General features: G+C 43.6%; 1 protein-coding gene across 14 annotated transcripts in view; it reads right to left on the bottom strand.

The window, feature by feature from the left end:
• Positions 1-1,799: 1,799 nt before the first annotated feature.
• The window catches only part of R3hdm2 (R3H domain containing 2), a 141,468-nt gene continuing 117,477 nt past the window's right edge, over positions 1,800-25,790 (bottom strand). For 10 of the 14 annotated variants that reach the window (XM_048361121.1, XM_048361130.1, XM_048361113.1 and 7 more), the window contains 11 exons: positions 21,929-22,030; positions 18,211-18,453; positions 17,810-17,936; positions 17,209-17,366; positions 16,630-16,784; positions 14,345-14,445; positions 8,392-8,561; positions 6,283-6,430; positions 4,267-4,364; positions 3,894-3,978; positions 1,800-2,841 (listed from right to left, as the gene is read on the bottom strand). In XM_048361121.1, the coding sequence (XP_048217078.1) occupies positions 2,501-2,841; positions 3,894-3,978; positions 4,267-4,364; positions 6,283-6,430; positions 8,392-8,561; positions 14,345-14,445; positions 16,630-16,784; positions 17,209-17,366; positions 17,810-17,936; positions 18,211-18,453; positions 21,929-22,030 (1,728 nt within the window). In that variant the 3' untranslated portion in view covers positions 1,800-2,500. The remainder of the gene's footprint in view (positions 2,842-3,893; positions 3,979-4,266; positions 4,365-6,282; positions 6,431-8,391; positions 8,562-14,344; positions 14,446-16,629; positions 16,785-17,208; positions 17,367-17,809; positions 17,937-18,210; positions 18,454-21,928; positions 22,031-25,790) is intronic. The other 4 variants (XM_048361192.1, XM_048361208.1, XM_048361216.1 and 1 more) reach the window with 1 other exon arrangement.

Here is a 25,790-nt window from a genome sequence, read left to right as displayed (position 1 = left end):
CAGAGAGAGAGAGAGAGAGAGAGAGAGAGAGAGAGAGAGAGAGAGAGAGAGAGAGAGAGAGAGAGAGAGAGAGAGAGAGAGAGAAACCAGACAGGCTGCTACTCCTAAGAAGGGATTCTGGGAAACTGTTAACAATTGTGGGGGCGGGGGTTCCTTAGCCAGACAGGAGGTTATAGCTGTCTTCTACAGCTACTTTTGTTTTGTTTTTCCAGTCCTGGGGCTTGAACTCAGGGCCTGGGCACTGTCCCTGAGCCTCTATAGGATAAAGACTAGCGCTTTACCACTTGAGCCACAGCACTACTTATGGCCTTTTCTGTTTATGTGGTCCTGAGGAACTGATGCATGCTAGGCAAACACTACCACTGAGCCACATTCCCAACCCTACTGTTCTTTTTAATGGGTCTGAGTCTATAGGCTTAATAATAGCCCTATCTTGACAGGATGGAGAGAATAGGGAAGGCCTTGAGAATTTCTAGAGGAAAAGTTCTATCTTGTAGGTAAGGTGATTTCTGCTCTTTAGTTTTCTTTAGCTTCACTGGACAGGGCTTACTTAACATGCCTGGATCATACAGCATCTTGTTATATTTAGTTGGTAGGCCCTCCCTCCACCCTCCCACCTCACCCGGGCCCATTCGGGTACTAGGGCTTAAACTCAGGAGCTTGAGCTCAGCTTTTTTATTTTTATTTTTTTTTTGCCATGGCTGGTGCTATGCTACTTAAGCCACACCTCCAGTTCCAGCTTTTTGCTGGTTAACTGATAAGAGTTTCTTGGATTTCTCTGCACAGGCTGGTTTTGAACCTAGATTCTCAGATCTCAGCCTCCTGAGTTTCTAGGATTATAGGTATGGACCACTAGCCACTGGTGTCTGGCTTAGTATAGCACTTTTTTTTTTGGTGTTGGTTGTGAGGTTTGAACTTAGGGCCTCAGCATTGTCTCTGTGCTTTTTTCTTTTGCCAGGCCTGCCTGGGGCTTGAACTCAGGGCTTGGGCACTCACTATTCCTGAGCTTCTTTTGCTCAAGTCTAGCACTCTATCACTTGAGCCACAGTAGCACCACTTCTGCCTTTTTCTGCTTATGTGATACTGAGGAACTGAACTCAGGGCATCATGCATGCTAGGCAAGCACTCTATTGCTAAGCCACACCCACACTCCCAGCCCTCTGTGCTTTTTTTTCTCTCAAGGCTAGAGTTCTACCATTGAGCCACAGTTCCATTTCTAGTGAACTGGAAAAAAGTTTCAGACTTTCTTGCCCAGGCTGACTTTGTACTGCAATCCTCAGCCTCCTGAATAGCTAGGATTACAGGTGTCAGCCACCAGTGTCTGGCTTGGTGTAGTTTTTATTGTAAGAAACTCAAGTGTTTGTGCCAAGTAGAACCTAATCATCTGGACTTAGGCATTATCTATCCTTGAAGGGTTTTCAGATTAGAAGAACTGCATTTCAGTCCACTTCGGGACTTCATTCAGCCCTCCCAGGCTCAGCTTTGAGCATTCTGAGTATCAGAATAAATAAAGAAGCCTTTGGTATGGACACACAGGTCCAGAGTTGAGAAGTGATGTGCCTGATGAACTGTTGTTCACAGTTGTTGGGAGAGCCCCCAAACAAGGTCCCACAGAGACCCAGCCATCTATTAGAATTTTATGAAGGAAGAGGATGGGATAGAAGGAAAAATGTAAGATGTATGTGCACATGCTAGGGAGAGCCATCCCAGGGCATGACAAACCCCTTTAACAGCTGTGTGGCGGAACCCACCCAGAACTCCAAGCCCCCATCCATTTCCAGGCGGCAATAGACAAACAGTGACCCATATCCAGTGACAAGTTTTTATATTTAAAAACAAAATCAACCTCCCCCCACAAGTAACCCCCCAAACAAACAAAAAACCAGATTAAATAAAATTTACAGTGAATATACCCAGCAAACATCTGTATGTGCAATTAAATACTGTGTCTGTTACTGCGGCACAAACCTCAAACAAACAATATACAAGTGTTCTGGGGGTAGGGTGGGGGGTTCCAAGTTTTAACTCTGGGGGCTTGGGGAGATAAGACGGGAGAAGTGAGAGAATGGGGAAATCAATTTTGTTTTTCTTAATTCTGTCCATATAAATATATTCATAAAGACCAAAAAAGGAAACAGGAGCTTGGATGGTGAGGAAATAGGCGAGGAGGAGAGTATGAGACCCTTCCAACTCTACCCGTCCAAACATTTGAAAGAAACGAATTTCAGGGTGGAAGAAGATATAAAAAATGATAGAAGAGAATGGGAAGGAGAGGGAAATGGGGAAGGGGCAACCAGGGAAAAAGAGGGGGCCCATGGCAGAGGAAGTGGGTAGGAGTCCAGTGCCTGTGTGAGAATCTGTTTCTTGCTTCATCCCTAACATCTTAGGCTTCAGTCTAGCATCTGTCCCCTTACTTCTTGCCTCTGGCTAGGTAAATCCAGCCTTGTCCCCCTCCACCCTGCCCTGTCCCCTACCAATTAAGTCCCTTTCCCTCCTCCATTTATTGGGAGCTGGCTCGCTCCAGAATCCTCAGGTCATAGTTCTTTTTGGCCACTCGAAGTTTGAAGCGACTCACAGAGTTGTTGAGGCGAAGGGAGGCATTCTGGGCAGCCAGAGGGCTGGGAAACACAGCCACGATGGTGTACAAGGCAGCGAGGTCAGAGTGGCGGCCGTTCTCGGCAGTCCCACCATTATCCCCTCCACCTCCACCAGGCAGCCCCTGAGCATCCTTGAGCCACTGGATCTTGGCGCCAGACATGGCAAGCTGAGTGAAGAGTTTGTCCGCCTCAGTACGGGTGATACCCTCAGGGAGATCTGTCACCTCCAGCACCCGCCCCAGGACTGGAGGGGAAGAAAGAACACATGGTTGTAAGAGGCAGAGAAAGAAGGACTGAACAAAGGACTGGCAGAGAATTCGGCCAACCAAGTACACAATGTCCTCAAAAGTCCCATCTTTCCCACGTAGTCCCTTCCTCCCCTCTTCAAGTCATTCTATTTCCCACTACCTATATTCTAATCAGGAGAAGCCGAAGGTAAAAATGAACCATTCTCTTCTAGCAAGAGAAACAGGCAAGGAACTAGGAAGCAGAGTCTAGGTTTATGATCTAGGGACCTAAATCTCATTTCTATCATGGTCACTGCTAAGAAGGAAATGTTGCTTTTACTGACAGTCTTTAATAAAGTCAACAGATCCTTTAAAACCAATTCTACACTTCCCTTCCCACTCAGAGGCTGGCCCAAATGAACTGTTCCTTTTTATCATATAGGAAACTCTCTTTCCCTCAGCTTTCTTGTTTAGTCAACTGTTACAAATGACTCCCAAGAAATCTTGCCTGCCTAGCATGAAGGCTACATTCTCTACCAATCTCTTCTTAAATCAGGCCCAAGATGTCCTAGATTAGGATCAGGACTGTTCCTAGAAGATTGTTAGTAAGAGGACCCGCAACCTCTACCATGGTTTCATTCCCAATTTTACCAGGCCTTAGGACCTGGTGTGGCCTACTTGGGGAATCTGAGATACTTTACCTTCATCTATCTATCTATCTATCTATCTATCTATCTATCTATCTATCTATCTATCTATTGGCCAGCTATCTATCTATTGGCCAGTCCTGGTGCTTGGACTCAGGGCCTGAGCACTGTCCCTGGCTTCTTTTTGCTCAAGGCTAGCACTCTACCACTTGAGCCGCAGCACTTCTTCTGGCCTTTTCTATATATGTGGTGCTGAGGAATCAATCCCAGGGCTTCGTGTATACGAGGCAAGCGCTCTTGCCACTAGGCCATATTCCCAGCCCTCTGCTTGCTTTTTAAAGGGTCCCACTTCCTCCACTCTAAACTAATTTTCTAATCCGTCCTTGGTTGTTAATGAAGGATTGGAAGATACTTTCACTTACCAACATCTGCGGTCCCTAGGTCAGTGGAGGCTGATTTGAGTGCTTGTCTCTTGCCCCGGTTTCCGTGCTTCAATCCACTCTGTCCCTTCAATATTTGAAAAATAACTCTCACCTTAAGCAAACACATTGACTACCTGTATCCCACTGTCTGTCAGAGATTGAGGAGTGGTACCCAACCCTGAAGTCTCCACACAAGCAGTCAGTGACCAATGTGATACAGAGTCCCTGCCTCTTGGCAGAGGAATTGGGTCAGAGCATGAGCACAAAACTATCTCCCTTCTGCATCCAGCTAGTAGAAACAGGTGGCTCAGGGACAGGATTTTAGGTGAGAAGAAGGCCTAATAACTCCAAGGCTGATGGTGGACACCCTTACCTGATGCACTGTGTAAGTTGACTGGCCGTGGAGCAAGGGAGGGCAAATGGACAGATTGTACTGTAATGGCTGGCCCAAGAGGGAGTAACGCCCATCACCTAGGAAATAAAACCAGATGGTTTTGGAGAAGCTTGAGCCTCATGGTATGGCTATTACTAGATTTCAGTAGGCTTTGGAGATGGGTGGTAACTATGTATACTATTCCTACTTTTTCTATGATGGGAATACCATGGACAAGAGCTTTTCCCAGCAGGAAGAGGGAAAGCAAAAGGAAAGGGTAATATGGAGTGAGTATGATTGAAGAATATTTATAAATGCAGGGAAATATAAAGTGAGACCCATAAAAATTGCAAGAAAAGTAGGAACGGGGAGATAAGAGTAATAGAGGGGGTGAATATGATCAAAGTAGACTATTTGCATGTATGGAAATATAAAAATGAAACTCCTTTGTTAAAAATATAAAGGGCAGACTGAAATATTACAGAAATTGGGGGAAAAATGAATGAAATGGGGGGCTGGGGATATGGCCTAGTGGCAAGAGTGCTTGCCTCCTATATGAAGCCCTGGGTTCAATTCCCCAGCACCACAGATATAGAAAGTGGCCAGAAGTGGCGCTGTGGCTCAAGTGGCAGAGTGCTAGCCTTGAGCGGGAAGAAGCCAGGGACAGTGCTCAGGCCCTGAGTCCAAGGCCTAGGACTGGCCAAAAAAAAAAAAAAAAAAAAAAAAAAAGAATGAAATGGAAAAAAATTAAAAAAGCATGATCTCTTTTCCTAAACCCCTTGGTTCTCAGCCATATCTCACTAACAAGACCATTTGGTCCTCTTATGCTTGAAGAAGAGTTCCATCCACTGTAGAACAAAAGGCCTTGGAAATGATCAGGGAAGAAACCTATAGATCTGTTGTGGTTGGGTTTTTTTTTTGTTTTTGTTTTTGGTCAGTTATGGAGCTTGAACTCAGGGCCTGGGCGCTATCCCAGAGCTCTTTTGCTCAAAGCAAGTGCTCTACCACTTTAAGTCACAGTGCCACTTCTGGTTTTCTGGTGGTTAACTGGAGATAAGAGTCTTATGGACTTTCCTGCCTGGGTTGGCTTCAAACCTCAATCCTCTGATCTCAGCCTCCTGAGTAGCTAGGATAACAGGTGTGAGCCACCAGCACCTGGCAATCCTACAGATCTTTACAAATGTCTTTTATCACTTTTGTCCTTGCCCCTCAAACCCAGGATCAAGTTTCTGATTCATATGAGAGGCAATAACAGTGTGGTGAACAAGAACAGAGACTTGGAGACAGACTGCCTAGGCTAAAATACTGGCTTTGTTAAAGGAAAAGTAATGTTAGATGTTTCCCACTCTTTGGTATTGCTGGAAGGTTAAATGAATACAGGACCTGTAAAGCACATGTAGCAATGCCTGATACATGTTAAGCACCCAAAACACTACCTATTCCTACAAAAAATATTACATTTTAGAGCATTTTAAAGTTTTAAAACTATATTCTTATTTTTATATTACTTGTGATAGCCAAGGCAGAAATCAGGTAAGGCTACTCCCATCTTACATGTGAATAACATCATTTTATACATTAGAAAACTAATTCTGAGTTTAAGTAATTTGTTCAACCTCATAAAGCTACTGAAACTTGAACAGAAATCTTTTAACCCAAGCCAATGTGTTTTTTCTCCTAAAACCATACATCTGGCAAAGCCCTATAATCCCAACCCTCAGACTTAGTACTTCCAGTTCATTAGAAAGTTCAATGAACTAATTTTCTCTAGCTCTTTTTATTCTACTCAGTAGTAAATATTAAGTATGCAAAGGAGGGCTGGAGTACGTTAACTAAGAGCAGTAGTAGAGAGGAGCAGGTGTCCTTAGCCTCCATGGGGATCTAAGAAGAACAGTTAGCTTGCGGAATTAGATTGGCCACACTGGTGGCTGGTTATTGGTACTCTCCAACCTCCCCAGCTAGGAATAGATGTAAAGGGTGAAGTCCAGAATAGACAGTTCTAATTTAACACCCTACCCTGTGCTGGGCCCCCAGGCCGGGGGAACTGTGTGAGGACAGGGAGAGGACTGAGTCCAGTGCAGACACTGCTGAGGCTGGTAACAGGAGAGGGTGCTGGAGACTGGGTAGGAGATGTGACAGGACTGCTGCTCATTTGTGTGTTGGCCTGTGGAAGAGACAAGCACATATCACATAAACATGAATATTCCTATGGCTTGGTTTCAGGCCCACGTCTCAGGAACTAAGTTCCTCTTGTGAATCACACCCAAGTCAGGTTGTTTCTTTGAACTTCTTTCTTGCTCCCTAATTTGTATTAAGGTTCTCTACATCCACGCTCCAGTGCTAGGTATCAAACCCAGGGCCTCACATATGTTTGGCAAACACTCAACCACTGACATATAGCTATAGCTATAGTCCTGGTTTGTATTATTATTACTTGTAGGCAGTACTAGGATTTGAACTCAGGGCCTTGAGCTTGTTGGTCAGGTGATTTACTACTTCAGCCACATCCCTAACTTAGTTTGAATAATAATAATTATTTTTTGTCAGTCATAGGGCTTGAATTCAGGGCCTGGCCACCGTCCCTGAGCTCTTTTGCTCAAGGCTAGTGCTCTACCACTTTGAGTCAAAGCGCCATTTCTGGTTTTCTGGTAGTTAATTGGAGGTAAGATTCTCATGGACATTATGGACGTTCCTGCCTGGGCTGGCTTTGAACATGATCCTCAGATCTCAGCCTCTTGAGTAGCTAGGATTAAAGGTGTGGACAACGTGTGCCTTGCTCAGTTTGAATTGTTTTAATATCTACCTTTTTTTAAAAGCTTTGTGGTAGGTAGTACTGGATCAAACTCAGGGCCTTGCACTATCCCTCAGCCTTTTTGCTCAAGGCTGGCACTCTCCACTTGAGTCACAGTTCAGTTCCACTTCCAGTGGTTAATTGGAGATAGGAACCTCATGAACTTTTCTGCATAGGCTGGCTTTGAATTTCAATCTTCTGATTTCTGCCTCCTGAGTAGCTAGGATTACAGGTACCACTGGTACCCAGCTATTGTCTACTTTTTTTGGGGGTGGGGGATGATTTCAAATTGCAGTCCTTATATCTCTGCCTCCTGTGTAGCTAGAATTATAGGCATGAGTCATTGGTGTCCAGCTATTATTTACTTTTTTTGGGGTGGATATCAGGGTTTGAACTCAGTGCCCATGTTTGAAAGGCAGGCATTTTACAACATGAGCTATGCCCTTGAATCCCCCATCCTTTTCTTTTGTGCTCAAAGCTAGCACTTTACCACATGAACCTCAGCTCCACTTATAGCTTTTTGACTAGAGAGTTGACTAGAGAGACTTTCTTGGCCCAGCTAGCTTCAAACTCCAATCCTCAGATCTCAACCTCTGAGCAGCTAGGATTATAGGTATGAGTCATTGTTGTCTGGCTCTCCAGCCCTTTTTTGCTTTAGTTATTTTCCAGATAGGGGACTGTGTTTTTTTGTCCAGGCTGGTTTGAACTGCAATCCTCTTATGAATGCCTTCCACAGAGTTTGGATTAAAGATGGAAATAACTGCTCAGCATTTTTACTGAGATGGGATCTTGCTAACTTTTGCCCAGTTTGGCCTCAAACTATGATTCTTCAGATCTCCACCTGATTAGCTAGGATTTACAGGCAGGAGTCAGTGTGCCTGACAATATCTACCTTTATTTTTTTCGTCAGTCATGGGGCTTGAACTCAGGGCCTGGGCGCTGTCCCTGAGTTTTTTGCTCAAGGCTAAAATGATCTACCACTTTGAGCCACAGCCCCACTTCTGATTTTCTGATGGTTAGCTGGAAATAAGGAGTCTCACAGACTTTCCTGCCTGGGCTGGCTTCAAACAGAGACCCTTAGATCTCAGCCTCCTGAGTAGCTAAGATTACAAGTGTGAGCCACCAGCACCTGGCTTGGGAATTTTTAAATGTGTGTCCCTTCTACTACTTTAGATATTTATTAGGTTCCCTATAAGATGACACTTGTTTTGTGTTTCTCCTCCAAAATGTTTAGAAAAGATGTGAAAAAGAGGCTGCTCAGTTAATGACAAAGATTATCCTCTGGGAAGGATCTGGTCCCCTCTACCAAGACCAGAGTGGGTTGGAAGACTCACCTGGGGGTTACTGTCAGGACTGTATAGGTCTCCAGGCTTCTGTCCCCGCTGGTCCACACTGTAATATTTGCAGTGATTCCACTGAACCATGGATGGGTTCTGAGGAGGCTGTGGTCCATTAGGAACATTAAGTTGCATGACCACCACACCTGGTCCAGAAGGTGACACTCCTGAGTAGCAAAAGAAAGCAGGTGGTTGGGAATTCAAACTGTATTTCTGACTTCCAGTTATCCCTGAATGAGAACACCAATAAGCAAATCCACCCACTCATTTCAGGGTCATTCAAACTGTGTCCTGCCAGAAATCTGAGGTGGCTGCTGATTTGGCTTCTGATTTCTTTTCCTATACCAGTGGAAACTTGAGTGGAAGGGTGATGAGTCCCAGATGCCAACGCTCTTCTGGCCTTCACCTGGTGAGGAGCACTGCAGTATGGTTGGCAGAAAAACAACTCCATTCTGCCAAAGTTGGGTATTACCAAATACCCAGGTCAGATTTCTCAAATATCTAGGCATGGTACTGATTTGGTCTAGGGCATAGGCCAGAGCTACAGAGATGTGCAAGCTTTTCTGGTAAGAACTGCAGATAAGTCAGGAAACATTCCAGAGATCATAAATGTATGTAGTTTCACTAAGCCAGACCTAGGAAGTACTTTGTGATCAAGGATAGGATAAATTGGGAAACATTTCAAGCAGAAGGAAAATTATTAAGATATATGTATATTGAGGATATGACAAATGATTTAAAGTGGTAAGACAAGGGATATGTAGGGAAAGTAGTAGGAGTTGAGGTAGATTTATTCAACAAACATTTACTGAGCATTTGTATGTTCCAGTCTTTATGCTGGGCACTGAGTGTACAATAAACAAGGCTGGTCTCTTATCACAGAATGAACAATCTATTAAGACCCAGGCATTAAGCAAATAGCTGATGCTGAATTGCACAGTTTGAAGTACACTCTGGTAAGATGCTTGGACTTTATTCTGAACATGTTGGGACAGAAATGATGCTTTGGAGAGCCAATCCAACTTTCCAAATACAAGTTGAGAGTCTAATCACAAGAAGATCATTTAGGAAGGTCCTGAAACAAATGAGGAGGTTCTGAATGAGGGCAATATCAGAGGACAGAGAGAGGTTCAGATCTTCTAAAGGCTACACTGAAAGGTTTAGGTGGCTGACTGGATGTGATCCTGTGGTTCTAGAACTGGTAACTAGGATAGCATAAAAACTCATAGGATGGAGGAAGCTAAGGGCACAGTGAGGAGTAATATTAAGTCTTAAATCTTCCTCATGATAAACAACAACATAAGGAGTTAAGAAGCCAATTGATGGACAGAGAGGGGTGGGCAGGAAGATAATCCTCTTCATGCTGGGAGGGTTGTACAGCATAAGGGCTTTGTTTTGCCCTTGACCTCCAAGGCAGAACAGAGTTTGGGTATGTGGTGGTAGAGAAATGGAGCTGGATTAGCTTGGAAACCTACTTCAATGCTGATGTTTTCATGGCTTAGTACTTCGCTACCACTGTTATTACTACATTGCTTCCTATGATGGGAAATGTTATAGCCTCTATCCTGGGTACCAGTCGTGCTGGGAGGTGAGTATGATTGCTTTTCTCAAGTACTGCTGGTCAAAAGAAAGGAAAAAAAAATGGTAACAGGAGGCCTAAAAGGGCAGCTAAAGGAGACAAAGCATCTATTGGGTCCAATTCTCCAGCTAATTTGTGTGCTCCACCCTGTATGGTTCATCTAATCAGAGAGCACAAATACTCAGTGCAATAGCTTCCTATCCCCTGCCAAAGTGTTAGGGTATTCATCAGCATAGCTTATAGAAGGGCCAAGGGAAAATTGCATAGTTGTAGAGTGCCATGCATTTAACAACTTTCCCCTTACTACAGTTGCTCTGGGCATTTTTATTTCCCCATTCTAAAAGCCCTATCCATTCCAACATACTCTTCCAACAAAATTGCAATTGACCTTATTCAAACTCCTCATTGCTACCTGAGGGGCCAACGCAAAAATAATCAAATCTATAGCTTTTCTAGAAGGTAGCTCATAATCTGAGCCTAATGCCCTAGGCCAGGAAAGGTGGGGGATGTGTGAGCATGTAGGGGGTGAGCATAGCAGGGCAGAGGAAGCTCTTTCTAATACTAACACGTAGCCATAAGGAGCTATTGGGGATGAAAAAAAAAGAGAATAAAGTCCTTGTATTATTTCTCTAATCACAACAAAAGCAATGCCAGGGTTCTTAGTTTCAGTGTCTATCCAGAGCTCTCCATGTTTTAGTCCTCCCCCACTAGCCTGGAGCATTGTTCTTTCACTCAAGCGAGGACACGAAGCACTACTCTGCTGATGAGCTGATTTTTATGCTTCTCCTCCTCAAGCCAAAAGCAGGTGGCATCCGTTAGCAGCTGAACTGTCTACTTCTTAATGGACGTGGCAATAAAAAAAAAAAAGACAAAAAAACCTCTCTGCCCAGTGACAGCACTTCCATATAATCAGGTTGGGGGAAGGGGCCTGGGTTGAGAGCTAGTGGGGAGCAGAAGAAGGGGGCTGAATAAGGAAATCAATTTCAGCTTGAAAGTTCTGAAAGGAGAGGGGACATGTGAATAGCTTTTTAAGTGACATCATTAAACCTGGGCAGAAAGGTCGATTGGGCAGAGCAAACCACATAAATATAAATAGATGACATTTTTTTCTTTTTTTGCCAGTCCTGGGCCTGGACCCAGGGCCTGAGCACTGTCCCTAGCTTCTTTTTGCTCAAGGCTAGCACTCTGCCACTCGAGCCACAGCACCACTTCTGGCCATTTTCTATATATGTGGTGCTGGGGAATTGAACCCAGGGCTTCATGTGTACAAGGCAAGCACTCTTGCCACTAGGCCATATCCCCAGCCCCCAGATGACATTTATGTCTGGCAGAATTTTTTTTTGTTTATAGTTGTTGTTTTTTTTAAATCAGTGAGGTAAAAGACTGATAAGGCTTCTTCCTTACTACCTGCACCCAAATATATGAAAAAGAATATTCAGAGAGGGGCTGGGGATATGGCCTAGTGGCAAGAGAGCTTGCCTCATATACATGAGGCCCTGGGTTCGATTCCCCAGCACCACATATACAGAAAACGGCCAGAAGGGGCGCTGTGGCTCAAGTGGCAGAGTGCTAGCCTTGAGCAAAAGGAAGCCAGGGACAGTGCTCAGGCCCTGAATCCAAGCCCCAGGACTGGCCAAAAAAAAAAAAAAAAAAAACAAAAACAAGAATATTCAGAGATATAAGACCCTAATTAAAGCCTGGGATGGAAATCAATATCTTGACTTTTTTCCTTTTTAGGGGTAGGAAAGAAGGCTATCTTCAGGAAGTGGAAAAGAATAGTTTTAGTTCTGGAAACCTTTCAGCCTGAAAAAAAAAAAAAAGCCAGGAAGTATGTGAAAGGCTATTTTTGCATGTGCCTCACTATCTGTGTTGCTGTGTCACTGTGAGTTGGGAAGGTGTGTATAGGTATCATTGCTATTCTTATCTGTGTGCATCTACTCCAGACAAGCATCAAGGAAATCTCAAGGGACCTGCAAGCCATCATTTTAATGGGAAAAAGAGTGCTTCCTAGAGTTACAGTTATATCTAATATAGTGGCAGAATTATGGGCTAGGCCTGGGGGATAGATGGGGCAACTACAATAATGTATTAATAAACCAGAACAGTTGTTCCAGGAATGGCCAATCCTAATCCCTGCCTTTATTTTTGGAAAAGTGACCATGTTGCTATACGAGAGGAGGGTGGTGACTGTCCTCTGAAGGTGACAGAGTAGTCCTTGTGGGCTACTCCTGCCATCTCTTTTTCTAGTAAAGGGTAAACTGCAACGAAGGCAGAAGAGACATTTGTTTTTTTAATTTTCTCTTAGATTTCTATGAACAAGATTGAAAACTTTAAAAACCAATGGTTAGGTGAATATGGTCTCTTAGAGGACATGGGTAGAAGAGTGAATCCTACCATTTGGGGAAGATGCAAAGGTCAGTCAAAAGGCTAGGAGCAATCAAAGTACTGGGAAGAAAGAAGATACTACTGAGAAAATTTCAAAGAAGCAGGAGAAACAGATGATAGAAATGTTTTCTTCATTTGTTTTAGTTTGAGAAGCCTAGATTACCTCTTTCCATCCTCAGTCCGTATCTCTCTAGTACTTCCAGTTTCTAGAACAAAAATTGTTTTAGTGACTTAACCCAACAGTAGGCCCAGGAAGTAATGTAAAGTCACCCTCCTCCAACTTTTTAGTGTCAGTCCTGGGGCTTAAACTCAGAGCAAGGGTATTGTCCCTAAGCTTTTTTATTCAAGGCTAGTGATCTAGTGCTCTATTACTTGAGGCATAGCTCCACTTCCAGCCTTTTTTGGGTAGTTAACTGGCGATAAAGAGTTTCATGGGTTTTCCTGCCAAAGCTGGCTTCAAACTGCAATCATCTGATCTCCTGAATAGGTAGGATTAAAAGGCAGGAGCCACTGACGCCTGGCTCTCGTTTTTTTTTGGCCAGTCCTGGGCCTTGAACTCAGGGCCTGAGCACTGTCCCTGGCTTCTTTTTGCTCAAGGCTAGCACTCTGCCACTTGAGCCACAGCGCCACTTCTGGCCGTTTTCTGTATATGTGGTGCTGGGGAATCGAACCCAGGGCCTCATGTATACAAGGCAAGCAGCACTCTTGCCACTAGGCCATATCCCCAGCCCTCTCGGTTTGTTTTTTAAATTAACACCTTATATTTGAAGGTACACAGATATAACTAAAGATTCAATACATATCTGACGTACTATAAAGGATACAAATAAAAATACATACTCAAGTATACCCACATTCACATGTACACTTTCTCACTACCACAGGCCAAAATGCAACTGGTTTCTTTAATTTCCATACTCTACTGGGAATTTCAAGTCCAAATGCCCTTGGCAGACATTAAGAGAAACAGCCAGAGAGCTGTCTTAAAGGATAAGGGCCACTGAATTTAAAACCTCAACCTGTGAGGGATCTACATTTGGTCTGGATAAAGCCAGAAGTCACTGCATCTTAAAGGTAAAAACTTACTGTGACTTTGAACAGATTAATTCTGGAATTGCCCTATAGCATCTAACCGTGAGAGTGTGAACAAACAGAAAAACAACAGTGAAAAATATCCCATTTCTAACTAGCAAAATAGCCCCTTCTCACCAGAAGAGGGCACTCAGACATCCCTACAATAAAGTGGGGTAGGGATGGCTGGAAGCTAAGACTCCCTCTACAGAAACCCTGAAGCAGTATACAGCTGTCTCAGGATGGGTCTGAAAGGGAAACAAACAAGAGCAGCTGCACTTGGTGTCTGGGGGCTACTAGAGTAGCCGGCCACTTTGTAGAGGGCCTATAGTTATTTAGTATGAAGCCCATTATTTCCCACTGGAGGGAAAAGAATAGAGTAAAAAGTCCTGTTGAAAATGTGGCATAGGGCATGCGAAGTTCAAAGACCAAAATTCAATTTCTAGGATGGTGACCTTAAATAAGTGGTTTAATCTCTCTGATTCTATAATTTCATCCTCACAAAATTGTGGTGAAAATAATTAAAATGTCACAATATATGTGAGTACATTGCTAAAAGAGATTTACAATATGACTTAAAAAGCATCTCTCAACTTCCTTAACTTCCTTTATATCCTATGAGAAAAGAAAAGCTGTCTAAAAGAAGAGTGAGTGCAAGAGACAGAGGCAAGTATTTCATAACCCAAAAGCACATGAATAAAATGCTAGAATCGGCATGGGGGGGGGGGCGTAGAAGAGGGAAAAGCTATGCTCTCTCCCCTACCTCCAACTCAGGCATGTGCTACCACATTCAGCCAATACTTTTTTTTCTTTGTGGTGGTAGTTCACCTGATCCCTAACCCTTATCTGCTCCAGAACAAAAAAGTATTTCAAAACTGTTTGCCCAAGCCCCTCCCAAATTCTTTATCTTCTTACCCGAGTACTGCTGTGGCATCTGTGGTGGACTGCAGGGAGAGGGAGACTGAGGCATCTGGTACTGCTCAGAGCCAGGAGGTTGCAGAAATCCCACAGAAGGGCTGGGAGATGAGAAGAGAGGAGTGGTGAAGCAGTAGAGGGAGGAATACAGCTCCTGGCAAACAGCTGCTGCTTCCTAGGCCTCCCCCGTGGGAAATGGAGGCAGCACCAAGCCATTCCCAGACCAATTTGCCATGCAATTTCTAAAATCACTCATCAGTTCAAAGTTAATTATATATATTTGTACTTGATCATCTTTCAATTAGGAAGCTGCTAATCAGTGCTATGATGGAATGTGACACATCTTCCTAACAGTGTGGGAATACAAGACATATACACAACACACACAGAAACAGATCGACAGATAGAAACAGAGATCACACACACACACACACACACACACACACACACACACACACACAGACAGATTCCCAAACACAACAGAAAACCAAGAGTGTCAGACAGAGACAGATAATTCTAGACAGAGATTAATAAAGAATTAAGGAGTAAGAACAAAAAGACAAACCATTCAAAAAGCAACATTTATAAACCATTTGGTGTAAACCAACTGCACAACTCTTGGGGGGAGTAGGGGAGAAGGAAGGGGAAGGGGGGGAAATGAGGGAGGAGGTAACAAGTAGAACAAGAAATGTACTCCCTGCCTTTCATATGAATGTGTAACTCCTCTGTATCACACTTTGACAATAATGAAAAAATTTGTTCAAAAATTTTGAAAAAAAAAAGAATTAAGGAGATGAGTGATTTAGGATTTATGCACAATGGTAAACAGTGATAAGTTTTTACTAAAGACAAACTGGAAAAAACTTACACAAAATTCCAAACAACATGGAGACATTGATATACAAAGACAGAGATAAACACACACATATTAGGAAATGAACACACAGAACACACGAAGACCCAGACTAATTCTAGTTCCATCTTTGTCTAATCCACTGTGATTTGGGGTAAGTTGTTTTTTTTTAAACATTCCCAGCTGGAATTTCTTCACTCAGTCAGAAATTGGTTTTGGTGGTGCCAATTGTAATTCCAGCACTAAGGAAATTGAGACAGAAGGATTGTGAGTTCGAGAATAGCCAGGGCTACACATCAAGATGCTGTCTCAAGGGGGCTGGGGATATAGCCTAGTGGCAAGAGTGCCTGCCTCGGATACACGAGGCCCTAGGTTCGATTCCCTAGCACCACATATACAGAAAATGGCCAGAAGTGGCGCTGTGGCTCAAGTGGCAGAGTGCTAGCCTTGAGCGGGAAGAAGCCAGGGACAGTGCTCAGGCCCTGAGTCCAAGGCCCAGGACTGGCCAAAAAAAAAAAAAAAAAAAAAAAAAAGATGCTGTCTCAAAAATAAGCAAAGGACCTGGGGAATGACTTATGTCATAGAGCACCTGCCTAGCAAGTGCAAGGCTCTCAATCAAACCCTAGGACTGTCAAAGACAAACATTAAAATAAAAATCAGCCCTGGGTTCGATTCCCCAGCACCACATATACAGAAAATGGTCAGAAGTGGTGCTGTGGCTCAAGTGGCAGAGTGCTAGCCTTGAGCAAGAAGCCAGGGACAGTGCTCAGGCCCTGAGTCCAAGCCCCAGCACTGGCCAAAAAATAAATAAATAAATAAATAAATAAATAAAAATCAAACAAAAACAAAAAACAAGGGTAGTGCTTGGTACTGTTCTAGTTCTATTAGCTATGCCCTAACTTAGACTACATATATATATATATATATATATGCAAATAATACCTACATATCTACATACATACATATTTACTTAGATACTTCGTTGGAATTTCATCCATAGATAGAAATGTATGCAGGAAAATTTACACATTTCAAAATTGTTTCTTTTTTGTGATGAGCAGTCTTTATCCCATAGTTTTGAGTATCAATGACTTGAAAAACAAAACTGAACATATGAAGCCTGACTCTGAAACAGTATTTTTTAGGTCTATGCAGATGTCAAATCAATGAGAACAGAAGAATGAATCGACCTACTTCCTTCCTATCTTTTTTCTTTTTTTTGAAGACAGGGTCTCATATAGGCCAGACTGGCCTCAAACTTTGTGATTCTCCCTTGACCTCCCACGTGCTGGAATTATAGGCATATATCACCACTGCCAGCTACTACTGGGATCTTTACCCTTGTGTTTCTTGGGCTAGTGGAAGCAAAAAAATGGTACCACAGTTGCTGAAGGTCTATGGGAGATGTGCCCGGCTTTCCAGCGGTTCTCACCTCGTACCATTCTGCTGAGCTGGTGGGATCATGCTGTAGTACACTGGCACACCTCCCCCTGGGAGGCTTCCTTGTACAGATTGGCTTGCAGGGACTAGCATGGGTTGCTGGAAAGGCGGCTGAACCACATTTTGTGAGTCATTGCCTACCGGGACCTAGATAGAGAAGAGATGATTACTTACTCGTTCACTGAGCTCTTCCAGAAAACAGCCTAGTCATCACTGGACTAGAGCACTGCAACTTCCTTCCCTACATCTTTGCCCAGAGAAAATGCTCACAGAGCTAGCTCCAGTTCCCCTTTTTGTAAATACCATTCTTGGGCATTTGATAGTGAAGGAGTCTGATTTCCTTTAGATTCTTCTCTTCTAGGCATACACTCATTTGCGTGACTGTATACAAAAACAAACAATTTAAGAACTATTTACTCTGAACTTTCAAAGGGGGAAAAAAAACCTTAAAAGTTCTAAGGGGAAAGTAGATAATATTTTAGTATTGGAGCTGTCAGTACGGATGACCCTGGGAGGCTGTCCTTCTTGTCCCAGGGACTGGGTGAACTTTTCCAATGCAGAATACACTCACTTGATAAGGCAGTGGAGTGTACTGAACAACCAGGCCTTGCATCTGGCCCCCCATGCTGCTCCTCTGATTGCTGAGCAGGCCCTGGTTCTGGGGCTGCTGGACCCCAATCATGCCTGGGTAAGCCGCCTGCTGCTGATTAGGCATCATGGGCTGTAAACCTAGAGATAGGCAAGGCAGAGAAGATATTAGCATGTATGTTTGGAAATCCACCCTCTAGCATAATTCCTTTCTCTATTTTTCTAGAGACCCCAGATTCCTCCTTAGAACCCTAATCACAGGGCTGGGGATATGGCCTAGTGGCAAGAGTGCTTGCCTCCTATACATGAAGCCCTGGGTTCAATTCCCCAGCACCACATATACAGAAAATAGCCAGAAGTGGCACTGTGGCTCAAGTGGCAGAGTGCTAGCCTTGAGTAAAAGAAGCCAGGGACGGTGCTCAGGCCCTGAGTCCAAGACCCAGGATTGGCAAAAAAAAAAAAAAAAAAAAAAAAAAAGAACCCTAGTCATGTCTTATTTTTTGAATGGGGAAAATAAACTTTCTCTTTCCTAGCCTCTGCTCTTTCTCTATGTACTACTGTCTTATATCAGTGATCCCACTTACCAGGCTGCTGGGATGGTTGAGGCAGCTGTTGGCCACGCTGGGGGCTGTAGGCCACCGGGTGAGATAGAGGTCGATATTGCTGGTTGGAGTTAGGATACTGTCCAGGGGGATAGTAAGAAACTTGGATCTGTGGTGAAAGAAAACAGGTGTAAGAGGTCTCTCTAATTAGTCCCAACACCTGCAAATTACTAAAGGCCTCAGGGCTGATGGCCAGAAATCTATAAATGGAGATATTGGGGCTTGCAATTATAGGATTACTGTACAAAAGTTTGAAATAAAACCAGTCTTGTGTCTTATAAAAAGAATTTCTGGAGGGGGACAATATCCCTTCTAGTCTATCTAAATTAAAGAGAGAACGGAGTCTGAACTACTGACTAGAGTTGGGGACAGGAGCTTCTCACCTGCTGAGGGGGCTGCATGTAGCCCTGGGGTGGCAGGACTTGCTGAGTAGGTGGTGCATGGCTAGAGGTGGAATAGTTGGAAGTGGGGAGGGGCTGTCCTGTGGAAGCCATGATGAAGCTAGTCTGCTGAGGGTGCTGGGAGATAAGTGGGGGCTGGAACAGAGCTGAGGATGGGTCAGCTGCTTCAGTAGAACCTTGGCGGCTAAGACTCATTTGTCCAAATGGGTTGCTGAGGTCATCTGCCTGTTGAAAGAATGGGGAACTCAAGGACCAAACAGAGAGAAATAGCCATTCTTTTTATAGCCTTCCTTATAACATTTTTTTTTTTTTTGGCCAGTTGTGGAGCTTGAACTCAGGGCCTGGGCACCATCCCTGAGTTTTTTTGTGTTTTTTGTTTTTTTTTTTGGCGCAAGGCTAGCACTCAACCACTTGAACCACAACACTTCCAGCTTTTATCTGTTTATATGATACTGAGGAATCAATCCCAGGGCTTCATGTATGCTGGACAAGTACTCTCTCACTAAGCCACATTCCCAGGGCCCCTTATAACATTTTGAGACAATCTTGCTTTTGTGCCCTAAAAAGTACTTTTTAGCCCAAAGCCTTTGTCATGATGTTTTGAATTCTTTAAAAAATTTATCTTTTTGTTGGGTGTGGGGCTTGAACTCTAGGTCTGGGCACTGTTCAGCTCAAGGCTAGTGCTTTACCACTTTTAGCCACAGCACCACTTCCAGTTCTTCTGGTGGTTAACTGGGAGGTAAGAGTTTTACGGTCTTTCCTGCCAGGGCTGGCTTTGAACTTCAATCCTCAGATCTCAGCCTCCTGAGTAGGTAGGACTAAAGGTGTGAGCCACTGGCGTCAGGCCGATGTTTTGAATTCTTATGAACTCAGTAGCTGTTTAAGCCTAACTCCACAACAATTTCTTTATTATATATGAAATAACAATAACTCTCCCAATCATGACTGTTCCTAGGATTAGTTCTGGGAAGATGGGAGCAAATGGGACTTTTTTCTATAGAAAAAAACCCAAAAAACAGAATATACTAGTTGGGGGTTGGGACTAGGGCCTAGTGGTAGTGTGCTTGCCTGTACACATGAAGCCCTGGGTTTGATTCCTCAACACCACATATATAGAAAAAGCCAGAAGTGGTGCCGTGGCTCAAGTGGCAGAATACTATCCTTGAGCAAAAAGAAGCCAGGGACAGTGCTCAGGCCCTGAGTTCAAGCCCCAGGATAGGTTAAAAAAAAAAAAAAAAGGGCTGGAGATATGGCCTAGTGGCAAGAGTGCTTGCCTCGTATACATGAGGACCTGGGTTCGATTCCCCAGCACCACATATACACAAAATGGCCAGAAGTGGCGCTGTGGCTCAAGTGGCAGAGTGCTAGCCTTGAGCAAGAAGAAGCCAGGGACAGTGCTCAGGCCCTGAGACCAAGCCCCAGGACTGGCCAAAAAAAAAAAAAAAAAAAAAAAAAAAAAAAAGAAAGAACATACTAGTAAGCTAAAGAAAAATATAATTATCTTTCCATTTCCTGTCTTCCTCATGTTTCTAACCATAAAAAGTCTCCTACATGGCTATAAATCCTGTTTTTATAACGAAGGATCCAGGATAAGACCTTGATGGATCATAGATGGCTAGGTTCATGTGCCTCTATAGCAAAGGACTGGTGGGCTCCATTCCCGCTGCTTATCTCCTTACTCCCTCTCTCTCAAGGTCATTTCCACCTTTGTTCTTTGACTCCAGCCTAGAGTTCTTCCGCCCTTCAGAAACCACTTTCAATTCTCACCTCAGAAAGGAGGCCAGAGTGAGTGGCTGAGCTGGAGGAAGGGACTGACTGGCTGGGCTGTAATTACCCTTTTTCTCAGCCTTCTTCCCTAAGCAGCAAGGGTGATGGTGTTCATCTCTCACTTGTACAGTGATTGGTTAGTTTCTCTAGACAATAATTCACATACACTCAGACACATACATGAATGCATGCACCCCACAGCAGAAGTTCTTTTGCAAAAGAAACTAGTGGAAACCAAAAGAAAATGTCATCCTGCAGTTTTGCACATTTTCAAAGATCTACTATGCTACACCTTATTGCTCAGGAATAGATAACAAAGAAGCTTGGGATTGCAGATTATTTTGAAGTCCATATTCCAGGACTTCAGAATACAGGTAAGAGATAGGAAGAAAGAGAGGATTGTAGGGAAAAAGCAGAAATATGATTAACATAAAGTAAAAGTGAGGGCTCAGCCAGGTGCCAAGAGTTCACACCTGTATCCTAGCTACACAAAGGCAGCGGATGATGGTTTGAAGCCAGTCTAGGAGGAAAAATTCTTGAGACTCTATCTTCAAAATAACCAGCAAACAGGGGCTGGGGATACGGCCTAGTGGCAAGAGAGCTTGCCTCGTATACATGAGGCCCTGGGTTCGATTCCCCAGCACCACATATACAGAAAACGGCCAGAAGTGGCGCTGTGGCTCAAGTGGCAGAGTGCTAGCCTTGAGCAAAAAGGAAGCCAGGGACGGTGCTCAGGCCCTGAGTCCAAGGCCCAGGACTGGCCAAAAAAAAAAAAACAAAAAAAAACAGCAAACAGTAGAAGGAGATGCATGGCTTAAGTGATAGAATACCAACTGAGCCAACTTTAGGCCCTGAGTTCAAACCTCAGTACTTCCCCCTAAAAGTCTGGTGTTTTTGTTGTTGTTTTTTAAAATGAGGGTTCCTAGAACTACAATGGAAATGATAAACTCTGAGGCAACCATATCTTGAAAGAGTTTTTAGTGAGGGCACAAACTATTTTTGTGTGTGACAGTACCAGGTCTTGAACTGAAAGCTCTGGGTGCTGTCCCTTTCCCTTAGCTTTTCACTGAAGGTACTCTACCACTTAAGCCACAGCTCTACTTTTAGCTTTTTATTTGGCAGCCCTGGGGCTTGAACTCAGGCCTAGGCACTGTCCCTGAGCTTCTTTTGCTCAAGGCTAGCACTCTACCACTTGAGCCACAGTGCCACTTTTGGCTTTTCCTATTTATGTGGTACTGAGGAACTGGACCCAGGACTTTATGCATGCTAAGCAAGCAAGAGTGCTCAGCAAGAACTCTACCACTAAGTCACATTCCCAGCCTTCTAGCTTCGAATAGTGGTGAAATGGAAATAAAAGTCTCATAAACTTTCTTGCTTAGGCTGGTTTCAAACCATGATCCTCAGATCTCAGCCTCTTGTATAGCTAGGATTACAGGTATAAGCCACTGGAAGATATAAAATGATATGGTAAAATGGTATCAAACAAGACTACAATTAAAAGAAATTGTAGAGAAATGTGAGGGAGCAATATATATAGTACAGAAACAAAGGACCTAGTTTCAACCAACATTCAATTTTTCCCCTCTTTTTGTATATGCCAGTAGGGTTTGAACTCACAGTCTCATGCTTGCTAGGTGTGTGCTCTACCACTTGAGCCATGCCTCCGGCCCCAACATCTAATTTTGTTTCCCTTCCTGAGACACAGGGAAACTCAGTATCCCTCTATCTTACATTTGTTGTCTTTTGATGTGCTGTGGTAAGAACAATCGGGATGGAGTTTAGTTCAGCCTATCTATGCTGGCCTCTCAAAAACAGCTTTATACATGCCTTCTAAAAGTACAACATGCTTGCAAGGCCACCATAGACAGACCAGACATACCCAAAGATACAAGCCACACATGGACAAGACAGAAATGGGGAGTGGAGTTTATACCATGTTGTACTGCTGGGGCGGAGAGACTGGCAGAAGGACTTGGGGACAGGAGCTTGGAGAGAACTGAACAGGCTGCGGAGAGGGCTGCAGGGCTGGGACTGGCTGTGGACCAGCAGAGAGGCATGTGGAAAGGGAAGAGAAAAGGGAGGTAAAGGAAGAGGCAGGAGGGTAAAGGCAGGGAGGAAAATGGAAGGAACAACAAAGTTAGTCATAAAGGAAATTTCATGTGAATCCCAAAGCCATTAAACAGGCATCCAGACTTGGATAGCTTGTGGCTTTCACGTCTCTTTCATTAATGAGCAATCTCTCATATCAGAAACCCACTGGACTCCCAGACCCATTAACCACTTAGAACACTCGAGCTCTTGGGAGCAATCTCAGGACTCCATGGGCTAGAGTTTGTTACTTGAGTCCAAACAAAGCTTTTCCAAAGCATTTCCCCCCCCTGAGCTCCTAAGGAGCTGGATGATAACATTTCTGAATGTCCATTGGAGAAGGGATTCCTATCTGCACTGCTGTACTGCTTCTATAGGAAAGGTCATTCAAGGATAGCTCTCTTGGAAGAAGTGCTCAACCACAAGGATCATCTCCCCCCTGAGGGTAGAAAGGAATAAACACCAGGTAGAGGTCTGCTTCCAGCAACTTTCTCCTGCTCCCAGACTTTATGTGTGCCTTTAGGCTGTGAGGACAATATGAAAAATGCCCCCAAAAACAAATAGGAGATTTAGGAATAAAATTCAAATAGCTTAGCTTCAATGTTTATCCTTTCCCTAGCCTCAAGGAGGATGTTTTATTAGGAACATGCAGTGTTCTATACCAACTAATGTGCAGTTAATTTTTCTTTTTTCTTCCCCGTTAGTCCTTTTATCATCTCATTAATTCTTTAGTCAGAGCCTCTGGTAGTAGAAGGATGGGAAGAATCAAGTAAGAAAGAGAAAGGAAATACCTTTTTGTTTGTTTATTGCCAGTTCTGGGGCTTGGATTCAGAGCTTGAGCAGTGTCCCTGGTTTCTTTTTGCTCAAGGCTAGCACTCTGCCAACTTGAGCCACAGTGCCACTTCTGGCCTTTTCTATATATGTGGTGCTGAGGAATCGAACCTAGGGCTTCATGTGTTACGAGGCAAGCACTCTATTACTAGGTCATACTCCCAGCTCAGGAAATACCATTTATGTGTACTGTCTCATGATACCCTTACAGGAATCCAATAAAGAGATATGATAATTTGTGATTAAGAAATAAGACTTGGAGAAAATAAATTGTTCTCTTGGGATTACACAGTTAATTTGTCATATCTAGGATTGTGCCTTAGTTCTGTGGGACACACGTTCTTTCTAGTCCACTCTAAAAGGAGGCGAAGAAAGAGGCCAAACAGAAATCCTCAGGGTACTTCCACAGGTTCCTCCCTCCAAATTTAAAGTATTAAGGGGCCAGGTGGATTATGCCTGTAATACTAGCAATTTAGGAAATTAAGATCTGCAGATTGAAGTTTGAAGCCAGCCCAGGAAGGAAACTCCATGAGACTCTTATCTCCAATTCACTACTAATAAGCTGGAAGTGGGGGTATGGCTCAAGCAATAGAGCATCAACCTTGAGGAAAACACTCAAGGACAGCACCCAGGACCCGAGTTCCAAGCCTCAGTAGTAGCATGCCCATGTGTACACACACACAGAGTATTAGGAGTTGTGGTGGTTATGGTATCAAAATCATTGTCTGCCATGGACCTTCAGGAGACTCTTTCACAGAGTAGTAAACTAATGGAGGCAAAGAGACTAAGAACTAGAAGACCTTCTATCATCCTCCACTCCCAACCTCTCAAAAAAAGTTGGGGGGCTGGGAATGTAGCTTAGCAGTAGAGTGTTTGCCTAGCAAGCACGAAGCCCTGGGTTCGATTCCTCAGCACCACATAAACAGAAAAGGACAGAAGTGGTGCTGTGGCTCAAGTGGTGGAGTGCTAGCCTTGAGAAAAAAAGAAGCCAGGGACAGTGCTCAGGGCCCTGAGGACAGTACCCAAACCCCAGGACTGGCAAAAAAAAAAAAAAAAAAAAAAAAAGTTGGGCAGTGGGGAGAATGCTGTGGATGCTTCAACAGAGTGTCTGCTACATAGATTTACTTTATCTTATTTTATTTTTGCCAATCCTTGGCCTTGAACTCAGGATCTGAGCACTGTCCCTGGCTTCTTTTTGCTTAAGGATAGCACTCTACCACTTGAGCCACAGAGCCACTTCTGTGGTGCTGAGGAACTGAACCAGGGCTTCATGTATGCAAGGTAAGCACTCTACCACTAGGCCATATGCCCAGCCGTGCTTCATAGATTTAAAAAATAAAAGCCAGGCATGATGGCTCATGCCTGTAATCATAGCTACTCAGGAGGCTGAGATCTGAGGATAGTGGCTCAAAGCTAGCCTGGGCAGGAAAATCAGTGAGACTCTTATGTCCAATTTCTCTAATTAAGCAGCAAAAAACCCCAACAACAACAAAAAATCCAAACCCAAAACCAAAACAAAAACAACCAAAGAAACAAAAAACCCTGCAAATAGAGCTATAGCTCAAGCGGTAGAGTGCTAGCCTTGAACAAATAAGCTCAGGGAAGCTGGGTGCTGGTGGCTCATACCTGTAATCCTAGCAGCTCAGCAGGCTGAGATCTGAGGATCTTGGTTCCCAGCCTGACAAAGATAGTCCATAAGACTCTAATCTCCAATTAACCACCAGAAAACTGGAAATGGTGCTGTGGCTTAAAGTGGTAGAGCACTAGCCTTGAGCAAAAGAACTCAGACAGCACCCAGGCCCTGAGTTCAAGCCCCATAACCTACTAAAACAAATAAATAAAACAAAAAGCTCAGGGACAGCACACATGCCCCAAGTTCAAGCCCCAGGACAAGCATCAAAAATAATTTTTTAAAGTGTGTATGTACACACACACACACACACACACACACAAATTTTTTGTTGTTGTTTAGAAAAAGTTATGGCAAATTCTCCAAGTTACTCAGTAGGGATGTCACTGTAATCTGGAAAGTTAACTCTTAACATCCTTGGCACATTTATTTTGCAAAAGCCAGTGGCATTCCTAATACACGTCAAGCTGTCTAGCATTAGCTGCATATGCTGGTTGCTCTTATACATGTTTTCTATGGTCCTAATGCTTTTGGTTGTTTTTTGGGAGGCAGAGAGGGGCTTGACATACTTTGGACAGAAGAAAAGTGAAGTGGTAAAGCAACTGTTTCTATTGTGGGTTTTAAATACAGTGTACTGACAAAAAGAAATCTTGTTTCTCTCCTAGCTTTCCCTAACTAAGGAATGGTCATAGTAAAGGTAGGGGCCACACAGCTGGTTTTTGGTTCTAACTCAGTTATAGGTCTCTTCTTGGACAGTCTGAAATTCAGGAGCCAGGAAACCTCTAACAAACCATGAAAATATGGCTGCCACCTGCTGGTAAATGCTGGAACAGCTAAATGACTATTGGGATGCCTGAGCATATTAACACAAAGAGCTCCCCTTTGCAAGAGGTCTATTCTAGTTTAAGTTAATTGGAGAAAAGGCAGTCATAGGCCCTTTATGTTCATCTCTTTAACATGCACAATGACAAATGATGGCCTATTCTGAAAGAATAGCCCTACCAAAAAGGGTAAAACTGTTTTGCCAGCACCGTCTTTGGGTTTGGGGAAAGCTTCAGAACTAAAGGTAAACTATCTTCCCTCAAAGTTTTTCTACTAGGCTGGTAGAGTGGCTCCAGTGGTAAAGTATCTATGTAGCAAACTCAAGGCACTGCAATCAAATTCATACACATACACACACACATACACACACACGTATGTAAAGATTTTCTTCGAAATGTATATGTGGTTACCTCTTGAATCCCTA

This window comes from Perognathus longimembris, chromosome 1, assembly GCF_023159225.1.
Source record: "Perognathus longimembris pacificus isolate PPM17 chromosome 1, ASM2315922v1, whole genome shotgun sequence".
Lineage (NCBI taxonomy): Eukaryota > Metazoa > Chordata > Mammalia > Rodentia > Heteromyidae > Perognathus > Perognathus longimembris.
Note: the sequence above shows the minus strand (reverse complement) of the source record. Positions and strands in the feature narration are given on the sequence as shown.